Below are 27,466 nucleotides of genomic sequence, written 5' to 3'. Positions count from 1 at the left end.
AGGACTACCTAAATCACGTGTTGCGACGTTGCCTTTTTTACTTCATGGCTTGTAAATGTAGGAGGCTGTGAATATACAGTAGACTCCCTCTATAATGAGAACTGAAATGACAGACTAATCACCTTGTTATAAGCCAATCTTGTTATATCAGACAGCAATAACATTGTGCATACATATGAATATGTAGTTTTTTAAGACACTAACTTCCCATAATGAAGCCATTCCGAGCAATATAAGATGCTAAATATTGTTTGAATTGCGGTTTTGAAAAAGAGTGGGTGGATAAACAGGAATAAGTTGACAGGCAGTGGAGTTTATTACATCACTAGCCTCAATAAGCACACAGCTTTTCGGCATTTCTGTATACAGGCAGCTGGGTATTTATTGATAGCCCCAAAAAAACAGATAAAGAGACAAGTTCTATGATCTCATTTTCCCTCGTTATAACCAAATATGCCTCGTTATAGTGGCTTATAGTTCAATAGGAATTTCATGGGACACCTAATGTACCTCGTTATAAATGACACCTCATAATACCTGTGTTCGTTATAGACAGAGTATATTATACTACACTATTTTTCCCATATCATTCAAAAATAAGTTTTATTTACTCTATGTCACATGTATAAGTTTTTAGTTTTTGAAAACTGTCATAATAGATAGCAGAGCATGAAGGGTTTAAAGTGTGCATGAAGTAACAATGTACATATTTTAAATGGGGTTTCCTTTTTCTCACTGTTTTTGACACACTTTCATATAATCAAATACAGTAGAAACTCGATTATCCGTCAGGGCACCGGACCAAGGGTATGACAGATAATCGAAAAGACGGTTAACAGAACATTAAAAAAAGTTAAAAATTGATAATACAACTCTCAAATTTTATTTTTTTGTTTTGTTTGATAATACAATAAGAGGAATTTGTGTTTGTGTTAATATTGTCGAATTTGGTTTAAAATATTCTGAAATCTTTGTTTGCTTTACTGATGCTTCACATTTTGCAAGGGCTGAATTTCTTATTCGGCGTTAAGATTATGTAATCTACTTTATTGGATTCTTCTTATCGAGAATACTACTCGATGAATGGTTGCATGTGCGATGCAGCTTCTCTAGCTCCTTTAGGCAAATCTTTGTCAGTTGCAAAAGCATCATCGACATCGCACAGTCAAGTTCCAAGATTTTGTCAGCTTCTGAAGCTGTTTCGTCAGGCTCTGTTTTGCCATTTCAATGATTCCATCATCTGTCAGCAATCGATAGCCTCTTGCGTACTCATCACACATTTACCATGCCTTTAAGTCACCTTTAGGCAACGAAAACAAAACAGTTGATTCAGCCATAACTTCATTTGTTACCGCATTGTATCACCAACTACACATGTAAGCCACTATTTATAAAAGCTAACATCTTGACTCTTCCAAGCCTATATATTTTACAACTAATAATGTATATAAAAAAACATGAGCAAACATTCCTTAGGAACGTGGATCTACATCCATATAATACACGCCTAAAAGATAACATACACCAACCTTTTTCCCGCCTGGGAGTTGCACAGCATGCACATGGGATTCCTACATACATTGGGATTAAATGTTTTAATAAGTTCAGTGACATGTCGGTGACACATAAGATGCATCTTGACACTATTAAATCGTTTGAACGAAATCTAAAAACGTTTCTAGTTAGCCATGCCTTTTACAGTATTGAGGAATTTTTAAATTTTTAATGTGTTTTCTTGTAATGTAATTTTCTTAATGTAAATTTTAATGTACCAAATTTTTAATGTGTTTACATTTGTATAACATATAATACTTCTTTGACTAGTCAGATAAATTTATGTAATGTGTATACATTGTATGAATTTCTAGACGAATAAATTCTATCTTCTTCTTCTTCTTCTTCATTGTACATTTCAGCGAATTTCATTTGGCTTATCGCAATGCTAAAAAAATGAATTGATGACTCAAATTTTTTCTTATGTACTCAATACAACTTATGTACGGACCACCCTGACGGTTAACAGAGGTGACGGTTAATGGAGAGACGGATAATCGAGGTTCCACTGTATCCTTAACTTTCGCGTTGTCATGGTGATGACCATATGAGCATAATGAGCAATAAATTACAACAAAAGTTTTGACAATTTTGTGGTTTGAAAGTAGTTAGTATTTTTAAATATCAAAGTTCTAAAAATTGTAGAATAGAAATGAATTATAGTAGTTTGTCTCACCTATGTCCACCAAATCCTGGATACTGGTAATTGCTGTTGTTAATTCATATTGTACATGTTCTTGTTGAGCACCCAAATAACGGGGCTGGCCCTCCATCTTCTTGATATTAAATTTATATTCTTATGTGTTGTTTGTTACCACGTTCCTTCAAATAAATGGAAATTTATTTCAATGGATTCTGCTTCTATTTATAACACGTTTTATTTTGCTTTTCAACTTTTATAACTTACAGTACAGAACGTACAGAATCAGGGTTGCCAACGACCGAACCTCGTTTTCTACTAGATTTATATATAAAATCTGCTAAATTCTACTAGATTGAGGATGAAATCTACCAAAAATTCTACTAAATTATTTGCTAACAAATGACACATGACAGCCAAAAAAGAAGAAAAAAATGACAGGTAACTGCCCAAAAAGAAGAAGAAATGACAGATGACAGCCGAAAAAAGAAGAAGAAATGACAGATGACAGGCTATTTTGTTATATATACAAAAACCATTTTTATTTAAAATAAAATAAATTTTATAAATATTTACATGAACAACATAACTGAATTTTTTTAAAAATAAAAAAAAATGTTGAATATTTATTGTATAGAAAAATATATCCTCTCTAGGAGAAAGTGGTGAAAACAAGTTACATTTTAACTAATACCATTGTTTAAGATTTATCCTTTTTTAAACAATGCTAATACCATACTATATTATTTATCTATGGCTAATACATTTTGTACATTTAATTTTTTAAAGTCACTTTCTTGTGCTTAACACAGTTTACTATCCAAAATTTTACTTCAAAATTAAGTTAGCTTAACGTTTCGAATTGTAAACTTATTTTAAAAATAGTACATTAAAGTTCGTTCTAACACTCAATAAACCCCAACTGATAAAATGCTGCAAGCATTGGCAATTTCATCTGATTGCACATATCAAAAAATATCCCCTCTAAGAAGAAATAAGTAGGTAAAAATAAGTTGTATTTAACTGAAAGGAAAGTTCTACATATTAAACATGTAAAAGACAACTATAAGTTCTAGGCAAAAAAATATTAAATAGTATATATGTACAAAGTTCATTTTTAACTTAAAATATTTTCGATTTCCGCTAATTCTAAACCTACAATGGTATGTTTCTGTCTTTTGTAATGTCTAAAGGTAGGTATATCGGAATTAAAATAACATTTGTATATATTTTTTTCTCCTTGTTAACTTTTATTTACAATCAATTTCTTAAAAGTTTTAAGCAAGTTTGAATGAAATTTTAAACAAGGAAGGATGATGATCCAATGATGCTTTGTCTTATAGGTTTATTTCACTGTTGTATTAAATCTTGTAGCCATGTTCGCTTGAATCTTCTGATTATTGGTCCATTGGTAGATCTGTTTGATCAGTTCGTTGTCTTTGTTTCTTGTTCGACTTTCATGGTTGGTCGCTGCATTTCATCTATTACGAAGGGAATATTCAGATCAGTGTGAGATTACTGACATACCAGGGTGCGCCAGTAATTAATCTAAGGACTTTTGATTGAAATTGTTGTATGGTTGTGATGTGTGTTAATTTAGCACAATCCCAGAGATGGATACCATACATTCTAATTGATTTCAGCATGGCTTTGTATAGTAGTAATTTGTTATTTAACACATTCACGGACACGCTTCAGATGTAAACACATCTTATGGAGTAAGTGACTTCATATGCAGTCATGTCCGTGAATGTGTTAATGACAATTTGGATGTCCTACCAAGGAGCCAAGGAGGATTTTGGAGGTGTTTGTTCCATGTTATCCTTTGGTTGATATGCAATCTAAGGTATTTAAGATGCAATGTAAATTAATTTGAATGCACAAATATCATGCTTGAGACGAGACATTGTGGAAAAGTTTAGGATTTGTTAAAATTCTGGATTCAAAAGTAGGAGTTCAATTCAACAGATATATAACATAAATGGTATTAACAATGTAAACAGGTTAATACAATAAAACAAAGGTTTAAGTATTTATTTTTTAAATTTTAATACTTTATGTATTAGAATCTATAAAAGTTTTGAACCAAAATTATTACACTTTCATTTGCATGCCATCAGCATTTGTTTATTTAAATGTGCTATAAAAAACCACCATAAAGCCAATTTCTTTACTATTATTTTGTTTGTCCTTTAAAACAATTTGTTTATTCATACATTTTTGCTAGTTGTGGAAGTTCTTTTAACGGAATATGATATAACATACTTTAAATCAAACACCAATATCATGTATGTATTTATAAATTTATTAACAAACTGCAGTCCAAGAAAAATAATATGTTATCAACATTAACCATTTACAGTAAAACCTCCGTTAACCGAAATAATTGGGGGGTAGGCTGTTTTGGATAACAAGAATTTCAGTTAAAAATGACATTGTTTTTTGTACTATTATTTTATCAAATTACATAGTATTGGAGAGATATAGCTACAAAACATTATCATTGTCAAAGGGAAACGCAAAAGAAAATAGATTTCTTTAAAAAAAAAACACTCAAACATGTTCATTTTCCTTAATTTTATTGCTTTTTGTTTAATTTACTTTTTATTGACAAAATTATTGAAACTCTCAGCCATTTCGGTTTAACGATGTTTTGGTTAACGGAGGTTTTACTGTATTTGCCTTAAATGGCAACATTTTAAAACAAACAAACACACACTGCACAAAAGTTGCACTAGATTTTCTCCTGGTTAAAAATGTATAAATGTACTGCCATAGCTTAACCGCAGGCTCAGTTGCCAGTATTTCAATGTTTTCTCTAAACAACTGCAATATTTGTAAAGCTGATACTATTTGAATAAAAGGAATCTTGCATTGCATCTCATTTCCCATATTAATAGGAAAAATCTCTTTAAAATACCAAACCTTCTTTCAATAACAATTATTGAAGCAATCATTTATGATTGATTAAACAGCACTTTAACTGCTGTCTGAAGATTCTGCAATGGTGTTTTCGTTAGGTAGTTGAGAATTGGATATTCCCTAACAATACGTTGTCCACAAATTCCCCATTTTATATCCGCTGGGAGGGTTGACATGGTGGGGATACGCATGTCGATCGTCCTTCTCATGGTGGCGAAAATTGGAAGCTCCGTCCCACAAATTAGCGTTGCCAGAGTTCGTACAATTGTACCAATTTGAAACAAATAACAACCAAACTTGTGATACTAAAGTATCTAAAGTAAAAATCTAAAATTTTGTGATATAAGAAATTTGCTTCAAATAACATTAAATGACGTTTTTTTAAGTTTTTGTACAAAATGTGTTGGTTTAGTACATTTTGTGTCAATATTCCAGTGCATGAGTGAATTTATAAAAATTTCTCTGGCAACACCGTCACCTGCCGTGTACTGCTGGCTTCTGGCTTATCAAAATATTCCGTTAATTTTTTTAAAATGCCACATCACGGTTCTTGTGTCGTTTTTGACTGTCATTTTACATGGAGAAACAGTGGAATGAAATTCTTTCGCTTTCCTACATCCAAATATAGGCAGGATCAAAGAAAAAAATGGATTAATGCTATTCGAAGACAAAAGTATGTTAACCTCACTTTTATACTTTTATCTATAATTATTAAATTAAATCATCATCGGTGAGCACTAGCACTACCAGCCCATGGAGGGCCATGGTCGCCCGTTAGGGTTTCTAGGCTACTAGGCTCTAAAGTTTTGCAAGGCAAAGGCCAGCTACACGCATAACACTTCAAAAGTTCTATAAACGTTATTTATCTAACATAATATATTACTTTCTTTATTCTTTTTTAAGGAGGTCTTTTCGGCGTTATGTGTATTGCTTGCTTGACTACTACAGTTGCCCATGTTTTCCTTTCTTTTGCATTTTTTCCCATTCTCATATTTCTAGGTCTTTCAAATCCTAGTGAATACCATCAATCCATCTCTTTCTAGGCCTACTTCTCGGTCTCTTCCCGTTTATTATTTTCTAAGTACTTTTTGTATTTTTGTTATCATGTACTTTGTCTTTGAGACATTAACTTCTAGCCTATAGTCTGTGCCGCTTCTTTAAAACATGTATAAATTTTTTCTATGTCTTTTAATGCGATTATGTGAACAACTGATTATGTCTATATCATCTGCCTAAGTAACGACTTGATTGAACTTTGTAAATATTGTACCTCTCCTATCTATAGGAGTTTTCCTGATTACTTGTTCCAACGCAAGGTTAAAAAGTATTGTTGACAGCACATCCCCTTGTGTTAGACCTTCATTAATGTTAAATTCATCGGAAAGTTGATTTCGGATCCTTACTTTTGCCTTGGTGTTGGCTAGGCATAGTTTTACTAATCTGATTAGTTTTTTTTGACACATTTACCTCTTGCATTTAGCTATATAATTCCTTTCTAATTACTGAGTCATATGCTTGTTTAAAAGTGATTATGTAGTTCAGTATTCCTCTTGTAGAATTCTTCCAGCATTTGCCTTACTGTAAATATTTGATGTATAGTTGACCTGCCTTTTCTGAATCCTTCTTGATAATCCCCTGTTGTTTGGTCCATTATACTATTTAGTCTTTCTTCCAATATTTTGTATCAAACGTTTAGTAGTGATGTTCCCTAGTGATTATTGCAATCTAACTTATCTCCCTTCTTATTTATAGGGCATATCACTGCAACTTTCCATTGTTCCGGCATTATTTCTGTGGTCCATATCTTTTTTCATTTTTAAAACATGTACATTCTAAATGGCAACTCAAGAGGAGTTCTAATTTTTAGTCTATTTATTTGTGTAGAGTTGTCCATATCTCTAGTATTAACTTTGATATTTCACTCTATATTCTATGTCCTCCATATTTTAATATTTCTACTGTTATTGTATCGCATCCTGGGACCTTGATATTTTTCATTTTTTTATTACATCTTGTATTTTGGTCTTAGTGCATATTGGTCTACTTCAGCCTCTCCGACTAATCTTAGCTCTTCTAGTTGTTATCTTAGTTGTCTATCCAACAGTTCTTTGAAATGTTCTCTCCTTCATTTTAGCACTGCTTTTTTGTCTGCTATTAGGTCACCATTTTTGTCTTTGTATAATTTTGTTCTTGGTTGGAAACCTTTTTTTTTTCAAGATTTACTTCCTTATAGAATAGTTTTATTTCATGTTTTGTTCATGTTCTTCTAGTCTTTCAATTTTTTCTATATTTTGTTTCCTCTTTTTAAATTGTAGATGTCTTTTTAATTGTCGTCCTCTTGTAATATATTCTTTGGTTTCTTCTGTACTGTTCTGGTACATCTGGTACTGTCTATTTTGCCATTTTCTTAATTGGTTCATAACTTTTTAACCACACTGTATATTTATTTTATATTTGGCACGCAAATATCGTTTAGGGTGTACAATAAATTAAATTATTTACAATTGTAAAAATCCAAGTCCGGATTAAAAAACATTGGAAAAATATTCCAACCCAAAAACAACACCCTGTACATTAAATTTTTTTAGAATAGATTTTGCATTTGAAAAGAGGATAAAAAACTAAATTTAGTGGTATACTTTGAATTTTTGGCAAAATGATTTTTCTGGTCAAATTTTGAATTTAAATTCTGAAATTATGTGAATTTCGAGAGCTCCAAGTAGAAGAAAATTGAAATACAGCTTAGAACTTGTCAACCGCACTGTATATTCATTTTATATTTAACACGCGAATATTCTTTGTGGTGTCCAGTCAATTAATTTATTTACAAATAAAAAATCCAGGTCCGGATTAAAAAATATTGTATAAATGTTCCGACCCAAAAAAAAAACACCCTGTATATTAAATTTTTTTAAAATGGATTTTGCATTTGAAAAGAGGCTGAAAAACTAAATTTAATGGTATACTTTGAATTTTCGGCAAAATAATTTTTCTGGTAAAATTTTTAATTTGAATTTTGAAATTATGTGAATTGCGAAGCTCAAAGTAAAAAAAAAATAAAATATGATTTAATTTTAATTAATACCATTATTTAATCTAAATTGGTAAAATATTAACATTTTGACACATAACAATAATTTTTGATGGTGGTAATTTTGAATAAGTACTTTAGTTTTAAATAGTTATGCTGCACATTTTCTCTGTTTTGTTATAATTTTTAGATACTTTGTTGATTAAAGTGATGTATTCTTTATTGACTCTTTATTATTTATTCATTATTTAAAGATGAATATTCGCCATAAACTATTTGTCACAGATAATAAAAAAACACTGAAATGTTTTAACATTTTACCAATTTAGATTAAATAATGGTATTAATTAAAATTAAGTCGCATTTTAATTTTTTCCACTTAGAGCTTCCCAATTGACATAATTTCAGAATTCAAATTCAAAATTTTATCAGAAAAATCATTTTGCCGAAAATTTAAAGTATACCACTAAATTTAGTTTTTCATCCTCTTATCAAATGCAAAATCCATTTTAAAAAAATTTAATATACAGGGTGTTTTTTTGGGTCGGAACATTTTTGCAATATTTTTTAATCCGGACCTGGATTTTTTATAATTGTAAATAAAATAATTGATTCAACACCTAAAAGAATATTCGCGTGTTAAATATAAAATAAATATACAGTGCGGTTAACAAGTTGTAAGTTGTATTAAATTTTTTTTTGTACTTGAGCTCTCGCAATTCACATAATTTCAGAATTCAAATTCAAAATTTGACCAGAAAAATCATTTTGCCAAAAATTCAAAGTATACCACTGAATTTAGTTTTTCATTCTCTTTTCAACTAAAAAATTTATTTAAAAAAAAATTAATCTACTAATTTAATCTAATTTAAGTCGATTTTGGGTCGTAACATTTTTCTAATATTTTTTAATCCGGGCCTGGATTTTTTACATTTGTAAATAAATTAATTTATTGTACACCTTAAATTATATTTGCCTGCCAAATATCAAATAAATATACAGTGTGGTTAAAAAGTTATGAACCAATTAAGAAAATGGCAAAATAGATAAAACACCCAGTATCTTTGTTATTAATGGAGTAAGACCCATTAAGTATGGTATTTTTGAGACCGCCTAAGTGTCCCCTTTCTACAGTTAACGTATGTTACTTTCCCAATGAAACACCCTGTATAAGCATATAGTAAAATCACATAAGCAATGCAGTAGATGTAAACATAAGTTGACAGCAATGTCGTCATCAGCAATGAATGAGAACTAGATCATATTTCCGTTCAATTTTTGAATAGAAGTTATTTATTTGTAAAATCACGTAAATTATTCATTAATGTAATTAATTTTTTTCACTATCTATGTATTCAGTGATTAGATTAATTTATATACTATACAATAAAAACTAATAATCGAGAAAAGAAAAGATGATAAAAATATTTTAATAATATACCGTTATTGTGGAACGAGTAGATACATTTTAAACATCTTTAACAACTTAAATCATTGTTTACATGCACTGCATTGTTAATTATAAGCTAGCTTTCATACTGACCAGGTAAAATAATGTAGAATTTTGGATATATAATCATTACATCTGGTACTTTACTTAGTTGCTTCATTTCAAGCCCATTATTTAGCTAATTGAAAATTCGTTTTAACTTTGCAATATGTGTTGACACATCATCTTCAACATTCCACAATAAAGAAATGAAATCTGAGCAAAGTTTGAACAACTGATCTTTCGATGAGGCTTCAAACTGTTGCTTCAGAGTGAAATAAATAAATAAAAGACAATAAAGTGATTTAAAAGTAGGTAAAATAAAAGTATATTTCTTTTTATTTTTTCAGAATATAAAGGCCATAAAATTTGGAAAAGAACAAAGAAGAGTCCAAATCATTGGTTAATGATATGTTTTATAGGGACTATATCATATATTTTAATGAAAGAAAAAAAATGAGTACTGAACACAAAGCACAATTATTACAACCAAATTCAAGGCAACTTATAATTAATAAAAAGGAAGGTGTGCCACCTAGTGATCTGGATGCCTTCAGAATCGATCATATATGATGTCGGTATTGAAGAATGCTGCGAACACAATATAAAATGATTAAAAACATTTTATTTGAATAAATAAGTATATACCATTTTTATGTGGAAATAAAGCACTTTACAATTACATTTTTTGTTTATTTTATGTATCTAAACATATACATATTATTGAAGATAGCAAAAATAGAAATTTATTATTTTTATTTTCCCGATTACATGCATAAAATACTTTTGATTTTAAACTGTTACTTGAAACTAATTAACTATATAGCTCATTGAATTAATTCATTCACTCATTTTGATTCTACAATATTTACTTCCATAATGAATGATAAAAAGAAAAATCAAAGAAGTGACTCTAATTATGTTACTGAACCCAATTGGGTTGCAAATTCCTAAGTGGATGTGGTTACCCATATTAAAAGAGTAAATCAATAGAAAGAAAATATGTACCATGATTAGTAAGTCAATAACATATCAAGGATACCTAATTTATATTTTAAAATAACATACATATAAAATCAGACTTTGGTGTTAATTTTGAGAGTAAACTAAATGTAAGATCAAATATGGGCCATTCAACGAATATATGACTCTCTTGGATTATCTCAACAACGAATATTTTACTGTGCGACATAAGTACGAAAGTAAATGGCTCTAGTAATTATTCCCATAAACAACAATGTAATTTTCAATTTACTTTCGTTCTTCATATTTTGTACAGTAAAATATTCGTAATCGAGATAATCCAAGAGAGTTGTATATTCATAGAATGACCCATACTTTCGGGATGGTATAATGGAGTTTTTTCTAGTGATTTACTGTGGGACCACTAACATGAGAATGTTGCTGTAATCATTGCATGTGTTTTTTAAAGTCAAATCATATGCTATGATTTTTCTGACATGTATTCTTCCTTTAGCAATTATTGGTTTGGTGTAAATTGAGCAGTTGTTAAAAGAGGTGGTCTATTTTTTGAACTTACACCTGAAGGAACCAAATGGGAAACCAAAAATCATTTATCAGCAATTATTAAATCACCTGACACCATCTGCTGTAATATACATACTAAATTTTTTACTATCTTGTCAAATAGTGAACCTTACTTGCATAAGTAACTACTCCATTGGGAGCCACTCCAATTAGACATTTTAAAGTATTTATATGATTATATGAGCTATATGTTACTCTATCTGTTTTTCCAATTTTTTGGTTAGTTACAATAGATTTTTGTGCAGTCTAAAATTATTCTACAATTTATAAAATTTTTGAATCATGTTGGCATGCAATAAGTTATTTTTATTCCTGCTGTGAATATCCTTTCATAATATTTTGAAATAATATTTCATGTAGCATGTTTAAACCAGGTTCAGTAGGATGAAATCCTCATTGAAATTTTAAATATAATGCCTAAATCTTCATTCACAAGATTTAGTTTCAATTTCATCAATGTAAATAGAAACGGATCAATTTTAGGTACATTGACCACAGCTCAATCTTGATAACAATTAATTGACATCAGTCTAAACTCATTATAAACACATAAATACATATTTGTATGATAAACCTTGTGTTTTGTACATTTTTTGTTAATGTTTGTTATTTACTTAATGTTCCTAGTTTGTATGATTAAAATTTTTAAATTTACTTTAGGTTAGGTTATAAATCTCCTGTGATTAATGTTTACAATGTATTTTAATTGGGTGATTGCCCGTTGATAAATAAATAAATAAACCAGTATAGTTCGTCCACTCTAACTTTTCCCATGCGTCACGACTTATTTTCAAACAAATTAAGTCAAAACCTAAAGTGAACCGTATGCTGATGTGTGTAGTATATAGTATAAATAATATACAAAATGTATATACACATCGACGTTCGTTTCACTTTAGGTTTCAACTTAATTTGTTTGAAAATTAAGTCAAAACAGAAAAGTTGTGCCGCATGGGAAAAGTTAGAGCGGACAAACTATATAAAGCACAATTTTTTTCATCACTACTTTCAATACATCTAAATGAAAAACAAGAAGACAACTACTTTGCAATATTTACTGCTTCTTGAAGTACTTTGACATTCTACAAAAAGTCATTTTCAGCTTCCATAGTTGCAACCAAAGGAGTAGAAACTGAGTAGCTTCATTGGCAGTGCCGGGTTTACTTTTTTCTTCACTTCTCACTGGAGAAGTAGGTGGATTTGCAACAAGAGGTAATGGGTCCTGGTAAAGGCCTCCTGGAAAGTACTGACTAATGTTTCATTTTTCACATTTTGAATTTGATTTCTACAAAATTTCAATACATTGTCGTGATCATATTGATGATGAGATATTGAATTCATTTCCAAGTGCCAACATTGGACCAAGAAACAAATTCAACATAACACAGCGAGCCTGAGAGACCTTTATGGGTTCTTGTATTCTGCTCCTCTGCATCAGTAAAGTAAAAAGGAATGAAATTCGGTATAAACACTTTATTTTCTCATTTTATTATGGTCACAATTCAAGATCTACATTTTAGAACTAATAAAGTTATTTTATATAAAAATAGTTTGTCTCTGTTTATAGGCAAGCTATAGATTTTAATAAGAAATTTAGCTTGTGGTCTGACGGCTTCTTCCGGTGCTGTCCTGGGTTATTTACACCCCAAGATCTTCTTCAGAGGGTGTCAGATGGTATGTCCAAAAAGAGACAATATGGTCACCTGTGGAACTGTAGAAATGTTGACAATTGCTCTTGCAAGTAGGCAATGGTGAATTAACCCAGCCTGAGAGACTTGCTCACCCCTAGAGAATGACATTCGGGTGATACAATTCATTATGGCCTTAAGATTTTCATTGGATAGTTGCGTAGGGAACTGTTACTTTTTCTACGATTCTCATTGGATGGTTGCCTGGGGAACTGTTAATTTTCTATAATACTCATATTTGAAATAGGGCCATGCCCTTCTCCTGGGTGCCTAAAAGAGAAATTCAGATGTAGAGAACACACAGCATAAATTTATGAAGGGCCCCTACCACCCAAGCCAACAAAACCTTAATATACCCTGTAGGCAGTACAGAAAAATTTACAGGTTACTTTTGAACTAAAAGTTATAACAAATATTTTAATTGAAACACCCCTTAATCAGAAAATAAACTTTTCTGTTAAATTAATTGAATTCCAAATATTTCTATAAAATTAAAAAATTTTTAAACCAATAAATGAAACTTGAGAAATTATTATTTAACATAACTGCTGATATATCAATAAATTAGCATTAACAGAAAATAAATACCCCACAAATATTTTCTTTACCTAATTGGATAAATGAAATTATCAGTAGTAATTGCACAAAAGCTCTAAAATTATTGAATTTTTCCCGAGTGACACTTTGACAGTTTTAATTTCACAAGCCAAAGGCGAGTGAAATTGTGTCACAAGGGCAAAAATTCTATATTAATTTTAGAGTTCGAGTGCAATTTGTTGCGATTATTTCATGAATAAAACTGTTCAAAACCAAAATTTTATTGTAATTTATTTATGTAAGTACAAATTAGTACAATTAAACACAAAGTTTTTATGAATATTTGACGATTGAAAGTTATAACTTTTATCTATCTATCTATAATTTTTAAACCATTAATTGTCATTAATGTCCGTAGCAACGAAGGGCATCTCTGACGTAATATACTTAACAACGGGCAATTATCAAAAATTATCAATTTAATTCAAATTTCTGTAGTTTTCTATTGGTCAGAATCTCCTATGAATGAAATAATCAAACAAATATACAGTAGAACCCCGATTATCCGTGTTCCTCGGGACCAGACCTCGGCACGGATAATTGAAAAGCACGGATAATCCGAACATGCATTACTTATGTAGAATAGATACATATGTATGTACGAGTATATATGTAACTACCATAAAAAGATAACAGAAAAAATAAATCTTTCATTATGAGTCATTTTCTCGGCGTATAGAGGTTCTGTTGAGTGATTTACAGTGACAATATTTTGATAAAAACTCAAAAATACAATTTTTGTAATAAAAAATCATAGCACGGATAATCCGCAGCCCGGATAATCCATACACAGATACTCGGGGTTCTACTGTATTATGCAAATGAGTTAGTCAATTAACAAAAATGTGAACAGAGAATTAAGCAATAAAATCAGAAAACCTACTTACCAACTAGGTTTGTTTAGGTTTCACTTGGCAGAGCCTATACAAATGAACCTGAGTGAGACCAGCACATAACATCGTATTTATATGAGCAAAAGAAATTACCTGAAGGTCAATATTAACAGATAAAGAAGTAGGTATTTCTATTAAGACAAAATTACAAAAAATTAAGCACTTAATAAATATGTTTTGGAATAAAATATCTAAAGAGAATGACTGTTTTACTGGAAATAATTTATAATGAAAATGGCAAGCTAAAATAGTATTTTCTCAATAAATACTATACTAAATTTACAATCAAGATGCAGTAAAAATAAACAAACCAAGACACGTTAAATGCTACAAGGAGCACTTGTGAATTATAATTTACAATGTATAAACTTTGGAAATAATGATTTGGGATTTACAGTGTATATACATTGTAAATTATGATTCAGGAGTGCTCTTATTAGCAGCATTTAACGTGTCTTGGTTTGTTTATTTTTACTGCATCTTAATTGTAAATTTAGTATATTTGAGATAATGGAAATAAATTTTGGAATTTCAATCGGGCATCACTATCTACATCATAAAATTGAGAATTTATGAACTAGGCGGACAAAGAAAATATAAATGGACCAACAAATATATTATCATACTAAAATGAAAATCAACTCAGCGAAATGAGAGGACCTCTATATGCAGAATGGGTCCTTGAAAATAAATTCTAGAAAGTAGATTTGCCCTCTACAGCATTGTAACAGATATTTCAACACAGATATTCAAGTAAAATGACTTACTTTACTCATTTAATTTGGATGTAAAAGTTGATTGTCTGTCAAAAAACCTTTGGCTTTGTTGTGCACAAAAATTGTTGGTCAGAATTCACAAAGTGGCAAGAGCAAACCAACAAAGAATAGACAGATTCTTTCCGTGTGTGAATCATATAAAATGATAAATTCAATTCTTCCTCTTCACTATATTTTCTTACCTTAGTAATGAAATTCTTCTTTGCAACCAGATCTTTTGGAACAACAAAGAATCTACATATCCCTCTTTCACAATATTTTGTACAATCCGGGACAAAGCACATTACCATTTTTATTATACAAAATAGAATAGTTCACCAGTTTGTAAACTTTGCTTGGTGAATATCACTAAAAAACTATATTTCATAGAAATTTAAGACCGAATTATGGTGGTATTATGTTAAAAACACTATACTTAAGCAGAAAAAGCTGCAGAGGAAGCAACATTTCAACTTTATAGGAATTAAAAAGGCTTTGAGATTGAGCAAATTCTGGCTTTGCAACTTTTGTTTACATTTACGAAGTCCTTGACAGTCGTAACCTCACATTACGGCTGTTAACCTAAAAATCTCTTCGTAAGTTTGTATATCGAAATTATATTTATGTATTATATCAGACAATTTCTACTATATATAGTATTTATATAAAATTTCTTATGATGTACTGATACAATTGTACAAAATTAATAGTAATATTTCAAATAATCTCTTGTTTTTGGAATTCACCCATAAGGAATACACATAAGATCGTCCCACAAACAGCCACAGTGTACCACGTGACCATGTGTCAAAGTTAACGCTCCCAGCGAATACCCATAATATGCAAAAGTATTTAACAACTAAAGAGTATTTCTGAATACACTTCAAATTCAACGTTTTACTCTTTTCCATGATATTATTTTACTTTTTATCTATTATGTTACAGGTAACAAATAGAATTTTAGCACATTTTAGAAGTTATTTTTTACAAATTTACAAAAATAAAAATATCTAATGTCATTAGTCATTGTCATTTGTCAAAATAAAAGATTCCTTTACTTCCAACCAAATCCTACTAAAATCTACTAAATTTTCTACCAGATTCTAAAATCTACTAGATTTGAAATTTTCCCACTAAATCACAAGAAATTCTACTAGATTTAGTAGAAAATCTACTAAATTGGCAACCCTGTACAGAATCAGGAAGGAGACAATGAACTGTCAGTGGTGGTCGGTGGATGACTAAACTGACATGCCCATAGACATAGTTAAGGGGGGTGGTCATGGCGTATCTAATGTTTACATTGAATATTGACAAATTTGTAAAGAATATCCTGTTTGGTTTTGTTTTTTTGTTAATTGTGTAGCGAAATTTGTGAAATTGTGATAGCAAATTAAATATGAAGTGGTTTAAACATTGGATACGCCTATGGATGACAGTTTCGCCATCCAGCAGCCATATTATATCACGTGATTTGGAATGCCTAATTCGTTCCTTTATTTGCGCATGTGCAAGCAATGTCATATTGAATTTCGTGCCAAAATTTAAATAATGTGCAGTGGACGAGTGGACCTATTACGGCTAAAAAAAGATTATTCTTTCTTTAACTAGTAGTATATTTTAACATTATTATAAATTATTCTTTCTTTAACATAGTATTCATAATATCTAAATGTGCTTTTAAACAAATGTTAGTGTAGATTTCAATTAAATTATTTATCTTTTAGATATGTGATAGAAACAGATGAAGCAAGTCGAAACTATAAAAAAGAGGTTAGGTTAAATGATAATTAGGCAGGAGACGTTAATTTGTCCAATTCGTTCCTTTATTTGCGCATGTGCAGGCAATGTCATATTGAATTTCGTGCCAAAATTTAAATAATGTGCAGTGGACCATAGAGAAATAAAAAAAAGAGAGACGTCAAAGGATAGGGAATAACTGGCACAATCTTTCTGCGCAGGTAAGTAGCACATAGGGGCGCTGCTGTTTCTGAAACTAAAATTTACCCATGGTACAATAAAGTATTTTGATTGTACCGTGAAGAAAATTTACATTTTTGACAATTGACATTGACTTTTTAGGACAATTGACATTGACAGTGTTTTTAGGACGCCATTTTGTTGTGAGAATTTGCAATTTCCCGGCCCGGCATAAATAGATAATTTGGCGGTTTGTACATGGTTTGTACTGAATACTACTGAACTGAACATATTTTCATTACTGGATAGTGCCGGAATTGCTGAAATTGAATATCGGTAGGTGAAAATACAATTTTTTATATATTATATAATCGCCTTTTTCTGTATCATAACACATAAATATCTTCCTTCAAGGCTCTTTCTCTATATGTATAGTTTCCCATTTCCCTATGAATTTCTTCTATCCAGCTTTTCGTAGGTAATCTGTCGTCTTCCGTACGTTGTAGTGGCTTAAAACATCTTAGTTGCTTTGTTTTTATATTGTTAATTATTGTATGAATTGTATTGTATATCCTATCCATTATCTCCAATATTCTTGTATTTCTGATTATGTATTCTTGATATACGAGCAGCTCTTCTCCAGAAGTCCATTTCAGTTTCCCTGAGCATCTTTTCGGATTTTTCTTTTAGTGGTCAAAATTCGCTGCTATATGTTACAATGCTGTTATAGATGTTATGTTTATTTTCTTTGGAGATACTTTTGGTCCCATAGGATTGTGTTTAATAATGCCATAGCTTTCCTTCCTTGCGTGCACTTTTCTTGGCTGTTCTTGTCCAATGTTCCATCTTGTGTAATTTTAAGACCCAAGTATTTATATTCCTGACAGTGATTAATAGTTATTTCATTTTCCAACGATAGATCCTGCTGTATACCTCCAACACACATATATTCCGTTTTGTTGGTATTCATTTCCAAACCCCAGTGCAGGTACTCTTCTAAGATTTTGTGTGTCATATAATATTCAATATCGTTATAACCCTAGGCCGTAAGAATCTGATCATATGCAAAACATAGAGTGTATAGTATGTTATCATCAGTTTTATTTATTGACTTCTTAATTCATACCATTCAAGTTTAAATTATAGGTCTCTATGCATACCATATCTCTTTATTGATTTTTAGTTTTCATTAAAAGAAAATTTATTTATTCGTCTTCGAGCGTTCAACGAAGCAACACCTAATTAGTTTAATCACAACTAGTTTTTGCGGTTTGTTTATAAACGTTGAGTACTAAAAGTGAAAAGTGTAAATTATCGACAAAAATTACCGATACTTGGACATTTACTGTAAGTTATTTAATTTATTTAATTAAATCGACTTATTACCAATGATTGCGTGTTGGTGTAAGGACCGTACTCAGGTTCCGTAGATCAATATGAACGAAGCTTCATCATCAAATGTTTTTCCTCAACAAGAAATTCCCAAAAATAATACTACTTCACCAAAGTTATATTCAACAGTTTTAAATGAACCTACCAGTATATTATTCCCTTCCAAAAAACAAGCGGTTGTATTAAATTCAGTTCCAAATTCAAAAATAGAGGATTACCTGAATGCTGTAGCCGACTCAGTTGACCCCAAAAATATACTTGCAATATCCCGAATTGTTAATGATCGTATATGCATCTACTTCACTTCAGAAAATATTGTTGAAACATTTTTGAAAACAGACAATGGGATAATAATAGTAAATCAACAGCGCATTCAAGCTAGAAAGCTAATTACTCCAAATGAAAAACTAATAATTTCTAATGTACCTCCTTCCATACCACATAACGTCATAGAAAATGAACTCAAGAAGATAGGAATCTATCAAATAACACCAGTAGATTTTCTACGGATCGGAACATCAAATCCTAGTTTTAGGCATATCATTAGTTTTCGACGTTTTACTTATATAGCCCCTAAAAATCTTGAAAATCTTCCCGATTCAATATTAATTAACCACGATCAATCGAACCACCGAATATATTTGTCACTAGAAAAACAAACGTGCTTTATTTGTAAACAAACTAATCATTTAGCATCTCGATGCCCAAATTCTAATAATCAATCCACCGATGACAATACAATAAACATTTCCCAATCACAATGTGATCAATCTATTAGTTCACTACAAAATAAAACTCAACCAACAGCAAATTCTCCCGTACTTACTAAACATATCAGTAATTCACAACCTACTGAAACAACCACTTCAACCGCACAACAAAACTCTACTGAAACAATCACTTCACTCGCACCACAAAACTCTACTGAAACAATCACTTCACCCGCACCGAAAAACTCTACATCTTTCGATAACTCCCAAACAATGGTGACGGAACCGGTTAAAACAAATGAAACTATAGCAGCAACTCAAACAGAAGGGCAAACACCTAAAAGAAATGCTTCTGATCTAACTTCTCCTGAAACAGAGGGTGGAAGTCCTTTTAAAGAACCCATTACAAAACACAAAAGAACAAAAACAGATCTCCAAACCCATCATAACGTAGCTGAAGACCTTATGACCTGTACAGTGAATTTTTTCCAAGATAAGTCGAACAGTAGCTGTTTAAGTCAAGAAGAGTTAATAGATTTATTTGAAAACGCTCACGGATCTCCAGATCCACTTAGTATTGCTAAAATATACACGGAAGATATCGAAGGGTTAATAGATCTCTTAAAAAAGCTTTATCCAGTGCTATCACATAGATACTTGAAATCTCGATGTACAAGACTGAGGAAGAAGCTTAGCAAACTACAGGATGACTATTCTTCTACAGATTTTAGCGACACACCCACTAATTAAAAACATTCAACTCCATAATTCAATGGAATCTGAACGGGTTTTACACCCGTCTAGAAGAATTCAAATTACTAATGTCAAAATTCACACCGTCCATCATTTGTCTACAAGAGACACACTTTAAACAGCAGAAATTTTATAAACTAAAAAACTATACACCATATATTAAAAATAGACTTAATGCAAACCAGGCTAGTGGAGGGACAGCTATTTATGTACATAACCAATATAATACTGAAATCATAGATTTAAATACACAATTAGAGGCTATAGCAATATCTCTGAAAGGACCTCAAAAAATAAACATCTGCAATATATACATTCCTCCCGGTACTGATCCTTCAGCTCGCGAATTATCAGACCTTTTTAATCAAATTCCTCAACCACGAATTATTTTAGGCGACTTCAATGCACATCATGTCCTATGGGGCTCAAGTAAATCAGATAGTCTAGGGCGTAAAATTGAACAAATTATAACTAACCTTAATGTCAACTTACTTAATGACGGTAGTATTACAAGATTTAATGTCTCTACAGGTGGCGGTTCAGCGATTGATTTAACTCTATGTGACCCTGTTTTACAACCTGGACTGTCTTGGCAAGTAACACCTTATCTACATGGAAGTGATCACTTCCCAATATTAATAACAAATAATAATGTAACTCCCTCTTCTATCCCGTCTAATAAATGGAATCTAAAGCATGCCGACTGGTCTTTATATTCTTCTTTAATATCTCGATCCGTATCTGAGCTAACTCCTCCCAGCGATGACCATGCAAGTATTAATCATATAGTTTCCAGTTTTATTCAGCTTATAACAACAGCTGCAGAATTATCCGTAGGTTTTATAAAATTTCCAAAAAAACACCCTCCAGTTCCTTGGTGGAATCAAGAATGTAAAGTAGCAATCAGAGAGTCAAAAAGTTCTTTTTACAAATTTAAAAAATTTCCTACACTTCAAAACCAACTCGAATATAAGCAAAAGAGAGCCTACTGTAGATATATATTGAAGAAAAGTAGGCGAGAAGCGTGGAAAACATATGTCTCGTCCTTAAATTCATCTACTCCTATTTCCGAAGTTTGGAAAATGATTAATAAAATGAATGGTAAAAAATCCTTCAATACAATCCATTATTTAGAATATAACAATCTTACTTGCTCGACGAAAGAACAAATAACTGCTCTACTAGCTGATACATATCTAAGACACTCCAGTAATGACAGTATCTCTACTAAGTCCATAATACACAAACAAAATTTAGAGAACAGTTACATAGATTTAGAGGATCATACAGATTCTCCTCTTAATGCCATACTCTCAATGGATGAGTTACTATATTCATTAAACTGTATAAAAGATACCAGTCCTGGACCTGATAACATTCCAGTTACATTTTTAAAATCATTACCAGAAGAAGGTAAACAATACTTACTAAAAATTTACAATTTGATCTGGACAAAAAATGTATTTCCAGATAGTTGGTACCAGTCAATTATTATTCCAGTCATTAAGCATGGGAAAAGTAAATCAGACCCTGAGTCCTATCGACCGATCTCGCTGATATGTTCTATATGTAAAATTCTGGAGAAAATGGTAAGCAACAGACTACTGTGGTATCTAGAAGATAAACAACTTCTTACCCCTATTCAAAGTGGTTTTAGGAAATCAAGGTCTACTTTAGATAATCTAGTTGATATAGAATCCGAGATTCATGAAGCATTTGGATGCAATCAAGAGTGTTTAGCAGTTTTCTTTGACATAACTCATGCGTATGATACAATTTGGAGATCTGACATATTAAAAAACTTATCCAGATGGTCAATCAAAGGTAACATCCTCAAATTTATAAAAAATTTTCTAAAATTTCGTCAGTTTAGAGTTCGTGTAGATAATGTTTTTTCAGAGCCAACAACGCAAACTAACGGTATCCCACAAGGCTCTACACTAAGCGTAATACTGTTCCTTATTGCGATTAATGATATCTCTAAATCCTTTAGTTCATTAGTAAAAGCACGCTTATATGCTGATGATCTTGTCATATTTTCTAGAGGGAAAAATGTTTTAACACTTACCAGATATATACAAGCCTCTATCAATCAACTAGAAAATTGGTCAGAGAGATGTGGTCTACAGTTTTGTCCAAACAAAACAAAAGCAATTTTCTTTAGCAAGAACCCAAAAAACATCATATTACCACCTAATCTCACCTTAAACTCGTTACCTATTGCTTATGTTGAATCAACTACCTTTTTAGGAATGAAATTAGATCATAGGTTAACCTGGAAAGATCATATCTTTCATCTTCGACAAACAACTCAAAATGGCCTAAGTTTATTAAAAAGCATATCTCACAAACAATGGGGAGCCGATTTCCAAACACTCATAACTGTCTACAGAACGCTTATTCGTTCTAAACTAGATTATGGCGCAGTTGCTTACAATTCAGCCAAAGCACCAATACTTAAATTACTAGATCCTGTACATAATACAGCGATAAGAATAGCGCTGGGAGCTCATCAAACTAGCCCGATTGAAAGTTTATACTGTGAATCAGGTGAACCTTCCCTCCAACTAAGAAGAAACTTCCTCAGCCTTGTATATGCAGCTAAATTGTCGGCTAATCCACATATACCGACATTTAAAAACACGTTTGCCGACAGATTCACATCGACATTTAACACCTCACAAAGATTAAGTCCGCCGTTTTATATCCGGATACAGAGATTACAAAATAGCTTAAACATACATTTTCCTGAGACATACAATGTAACTAACCTTAAACATCAACCTCCTTGGAGAATACAGCTGCCTATTTGTGATACAAGTCTTACTATCCACGACAAATATGACACACCACATAGTATAATTAAAAAGAAAGCAGCAGAGAAATTAAACTCTGCTAAGAACTTCCACATTTTTACAGATGCGTCTAAATCTGACAATGGGGTAGGGGCTTCTTTTACAACTTTACACCAAGACTTCTCCTTCTCACTGTCCCTTAGATCAACCGTATTTTCAGCAGAACTTCTTGCTATTTTGCAAGCAATAACATTTGTAAACAATAAAAACATAAAAAATTCTTTGATAATAACCGACTCTTTAAGTGCCCTCAGCTCTATGAAACAGTTATACGCAAAACATCCCATCTTATTGCTTATAAAGTCAGAACTAATGAGATGTCAAGAAAACGATCGATTTGTAAAATTTCTTTGGGTTCCGTCACACTGTGGTATAACTGGAAATGAAAAAGCTGATCAGTTAGCAAGGGAGGCAACAGAAAATCCACAATCAACATTAGTCACTAAATGCGTTCATAGCGACCTGACACAACATTTTAAAAACAAAATAAGTGAGAATTGGCAACTTCACTGGAGCAATTCAGAGACATCTATGAAGAACATTAAAGAAGAGGTAGCTGTATACAATCTCCCACAAAAGCGACGAGACCAAGTATGCATCTCTAGGTTGCGTATAGGCCACACGAAGTTGACACACGATTACCTTCTAAGTGGCGAACAAGTTCCCATTTGCTACAGTTGTGATAGTGTAACCACAGTGAACCATGTGCTAGTGGACTGCCCTTTATACACCCTAGAGCGACATCAAGTTGGATTACCGACTACATCCAAAGAGTGCCTAAACGGGTTAAATAACGACAGAACTATAAACTTTTTAAGAAATGCAAGACTCGTTCACAAAATTTAATGTAACATTTTAGCCATTTTTGTAATTATTGTACCATGCTAATGACCCTTAGTGGTTGATGCAATTTTGTAAATAAAAAAAAAAAAAAAAAAAAAAAAAAAAAAATTATTTGTTTTTTCGTTCTAGGATTAGGAGTATAGACAGACTCGACAAAGACATCAACTTTTGAAAAGGATAATTACGAAGTACAGCAACATTGAAGATAACATTAATGTCATTAGGTGGGTAAATAATTATTTTATTTATAATAAATATTTTTACTTTAATCCACAGAGACATAAGATAAAAAAGAACTTTGTTGGTAGGTAGGTATATGACAAATATTTTGTGTTTTATGGACCTCGATAACTAAAATATCTGTTTCCTGCAGTGGGTTTGGTGGACTTTTTAAATTAATAACTATGTCCAAAAATGTACCCTTAAAATGGTGGTCAATAAATTTTAATAATTATTGTAAAAAATTAACATACAACCAAATTTTTAAATTACATTCATGTGGTGTTTACAACAAATCAAAATTGCTTTCTTTTATGAGTTAATTTCTCAAAAACTATGATGTGATTAATTACTGCATTCTACTAAAAGTAATGTTAATTCAATATTTTTCAGTAATTAATATTATTTTTTTCTTAGTTGCAAAATGCTATTTGTGTATTCTTAGAAATACTTTTACAAATTTAATAAGAAAATCACTTTACATTTTGAGTTAGTTCAACTCCCTAACCTCGATATTCACGCTCTATATGCATTGTATTAAAATTGCCTTCTGTTTTATTTTCAGGAACTTGGAATTACAGAGAAGTGATATAGACTAATCATCATCATCATCAGCCCCTCTAGATCCACTGCTGGACATAGGCCTCCCATGTTTGTAGACAAGTAGACTAATAGAATAACAAGTATAGTGTAAGTACATGTAAGTAGGTAGGTTAACACCTTGGCTACCGTGTGAGATGCCAGCATTTCACACAAAATATTGACTGTAATACCGTGTGAGACGCTGGCTTCCATTGTTATTAAATGATTTAAAATGCTCTAAAGCGAGAGTTTTTAGTTTCTCATATTGGTTTCAAAATAAGGATAAAATGGTACAAAATTACAGGTTATTAGTTTAAGTGATCGCTAACCAATGTGTTAAACGTTAATAAAGGTATGGTAGTTATATTGTATGTAGGTACAGTTGAGTCCATGGTTCTCATTAATACCTGGAGAGATAAAACACATACTTGTTACTTAGCACCATTGTGTTCCACACATGACACTAAAGACAAACCAGCTACTGCCTGTTATTAAGTAAACATACATGTTATTTTTATGAACTTTCTAGATTCAGTACATCGAAAAAATAGAGGTGCAAAAAAGACGCTTGGGGACGTTTTCAGATTTAAGTACAATTTGCAACATTTCTGGTTTGTTTATTGTTTGTTTTTCACAACTAATTTTATTTTGGCATTAATTTACATACAAAGTTCACCTCATTCACACAGATTGTCATAACCACTTTCTGCCAATGGACTCAACTGTAAAATTAGTTTATCATTTTATAGTGTAAATACAAATAAAAAACTAGTATTGTAACAAAAGTCAGTGTTTTGTAAGTAGGTAGATTAAATATCAATAAAGGTTCTGTTTAGTTACAATTTATAGTGGTTATATTGTATGTAGGTAATATTAGTTTATCATTTTGCAATGTCAAATTCTAAATCCAAACCCAGTAAATATGTTCACGGATGTTTAGCTTCCTATTGTAATAACAAGTATTTTCATCCTGTCACAGACCCAGAGTATACAAATAAAAAGTTTTTTAGATTTCCAGATAAAGATTTAAAAAGACGTCATGACTGGTTTGAAATTATTGGTATTGAATTTACTGAAACTAGGTGTTATTTATGTGAAGATCATTTTGAGGAAACACAATTTACAAGCAGTTTAAAAACAAAACTATTAAATAATGCAGTGCCCTCCAAAATAATTCACATATCCAATGTCCATGATCAACTTTTGCCTATACCTGCACATTCTTCTGATGAAATCTCTGTTTCAAATGTACACATTTTTAGTAACAAAGAAATAGTTCCTCCATTAATAACCCAGTCAAGAATAAATGCTCAATTTCCAGTCAGCATGATAATGAGTATAGTATTACACCTAATTTAGACCTAAACACCTAAACATATTACACCTAAACATTAGAAAAAAAGCTGCAACTCGATAAAACTGCCTTGTCGAAAAAACACTAAGAGCCGAAAAGTTTTAAAAATATTGAATTTAACTAATGGTATCACCATAATAATTTAATTGGAACGTACACAAGAGTTTGGGGGGTTTAAGGGAACAAAACCCCCATAAAATTTTTATGGGGTACACAAATTTCACTATAATTTTTCTTTAAGATATTCCTGCCATAAAAATGCCACATGTCCATTTTCAATAAAAAATCTAATAGTTTTCAATATATTCGAAAAAATCGATTTTCATTTTGTAACTTCAAAGGGCTGTAACTTTTTTTATGTGTATATTTGTAATAAGGTAAGTTAGGTTCATTCAAACTATTTTTGGTCAAAGAATAGGTGATTTAGTTTATGACCTGTATTTTTGTTACACTCTGTATATATGTATCCTATTTTTCTAAAAAGTTCTGAGGGAAATGTAGAATAACTTATAAGGTTTTTTTAGGCTACTAGACAAATTTGTAATATATATTTGCATTTTGTAAAAGATAGGATAATTAAAGAATAAAGAGCGGGGACATGCATGCATTTTGTGTTGATCTGTGTTTTACATCATTATTTCAAAACAATTTTACTGCATAGATTTTCTTATTTTGTTTTATCAGCACTCCATACATGCATGCGGTAAGTGGGGGGTCCCCGTGAGGATTAATAAAAATATAATATATGTAGTTTTTTTCCCAGTGTTTATATTATTTTCTATTTTTCTGAAAGTTCTGAAAAAAAATATTTTTCTTTAGATATTTTTAGGCTACTAATCAAACTAGTAATATCTGCATTTTGTAAAATATAAGATGAATAAAGAGGTCGCCGTGAAGATTAATAAAAATAAAATGTGTGTAGTTTTTTTCCCAGTGTTTATTCCCATGTTTTACGAAGATCTATTTACAAAACCAACATAACTGTATTTTTAATATTTTTTCTGTAATTTTTTTGTGTAAAAATATAATTTCTATGAAAAAATTTAAAATTTTAATATTATTTATGACATAAATAAAATAATGTGTAAATAATATTACAATTTCCAAATTATTTCATAGAAATTAGGTTTTTACGCTAAAACATTAAAGAAAACTTAAAAATACAGTTATTTTGTTTTTGTAAATAGATCTTCATACAGAGTTGCCAGATGCGATTTTCTAAATCCCCCACTTTTAAACTAAAATTCCTCCAAATTGAAGCTAAAATCCCCCAAATTTAAATTTTTGACGCATTTTAATAGCTTTGTTCGCGGAGACAGTCTATGACTAGTTTCTGACTCATGCGCATGCGCAGTTCCGTTTTCAAGCCCTTAAAAACGGAACTGCGCATGCGAATCAGTCATGGACTGTCTCCGCAAACAAAGCTAATGAATTAGGAGCAGTAGTAGCGTTGATTGAGGTATTGGAGTATATCAATATTTCAATCAACGGTAGTAGTACGACTAATACACGGTAGTACTCAAATGTAGAGAACAGTAAACCAAAATTATACTACTTATCAACAGAGGGCGCTGAAATAATTCATATGTTCTATCATCTTCGATTATATGAGAGTAGAATATACAGTTCTTTCTATGTACTTTCACAAATTTAATTTACCATGAGCGTTAAAATTATCCATAATTCTTCCCCCAAAAATCCCCCAATCATTAATTCTTCCC

General features: G+C 31.1%; 1 protein-coding gene and 2 long non-coding RNA genes across 5 annotated transcripts in view; 2 read left to right on the top strand and 1 right to left on the bottom strand.

The window, feature by feature from the left end:
• The window catches only part of LOC126889481 (zinc finger protein 808-like), a 235,214-nt gene extending 232,439 nt beyond the window's left edge, over window positions 1-2,775 (bottom strand). For 2 of the 3 annotated variants that reach the window (XR_007700040.1, XM_050657809.1), the window contains exon 1: window positions 2,231-2,775. Coding sequence is in view for 2 of the 3 variants with exons in the window: in XM_050657809.1 (XP_050513766.1) it covers window positions 2,231-2,327 (97 nt within the window). In the remaining variant the exon portion in view is untranslated. The remainder of the gene's footprint in view (window positions 1-2,230) is intronic. The other variant, XM_050657810.1, reaches the window with a different exon arrangement.
• A 2,501-nt stretch (window positions 2,776-5,276) lies between these two features.
• LOC126889486 (uncharacterized) lies at window positions 5,277-10,320 on the top strand. Its single transcript, XR_007700042.1, has 2 exons — window positions 5,277-5,789; window positions 9,987-10,320. It is a non-coding gene; the product is annotated as an uncharacterized LOC126889486 (long non-coding RNA).
• Window positions 10,321-16,993: 6,673 nt separating this feature from the next.
• Window positions 16,994-26,658, top strand: LOC126889485 (uncharacterized). The gene is made up of 3 exons (XR_007700041.1): window positions 16,994-17,373; window positions 23,720-23,814; window positions 24,375-26,658. It is a non-coding gene; the product is annotated as an uncharacterized LOC126889485 (long non-coding RNA).
• The last annotated feature ends 808 nt before the right edge of the window (window positions 26,659-27,466 follow it).

This window comes from Diabrotica virgifera, chromosome 8 (assembly GCF_917563875.1).
Source record: "Diabrotica virgifera virgifera chromosome 8, PGI_DIABVI_V3a".
In the NCBI taxonomy this organism is placed as follows: Eukaryota; Metazoa; Arthropoda; class Insecta; order Coleoptera; family Chrysomelidae; genus Diabrotica; species Diabrotica virgifera.
This window is presented reverse-complemented; position numbering and strand designations above follow the sequence as displayed.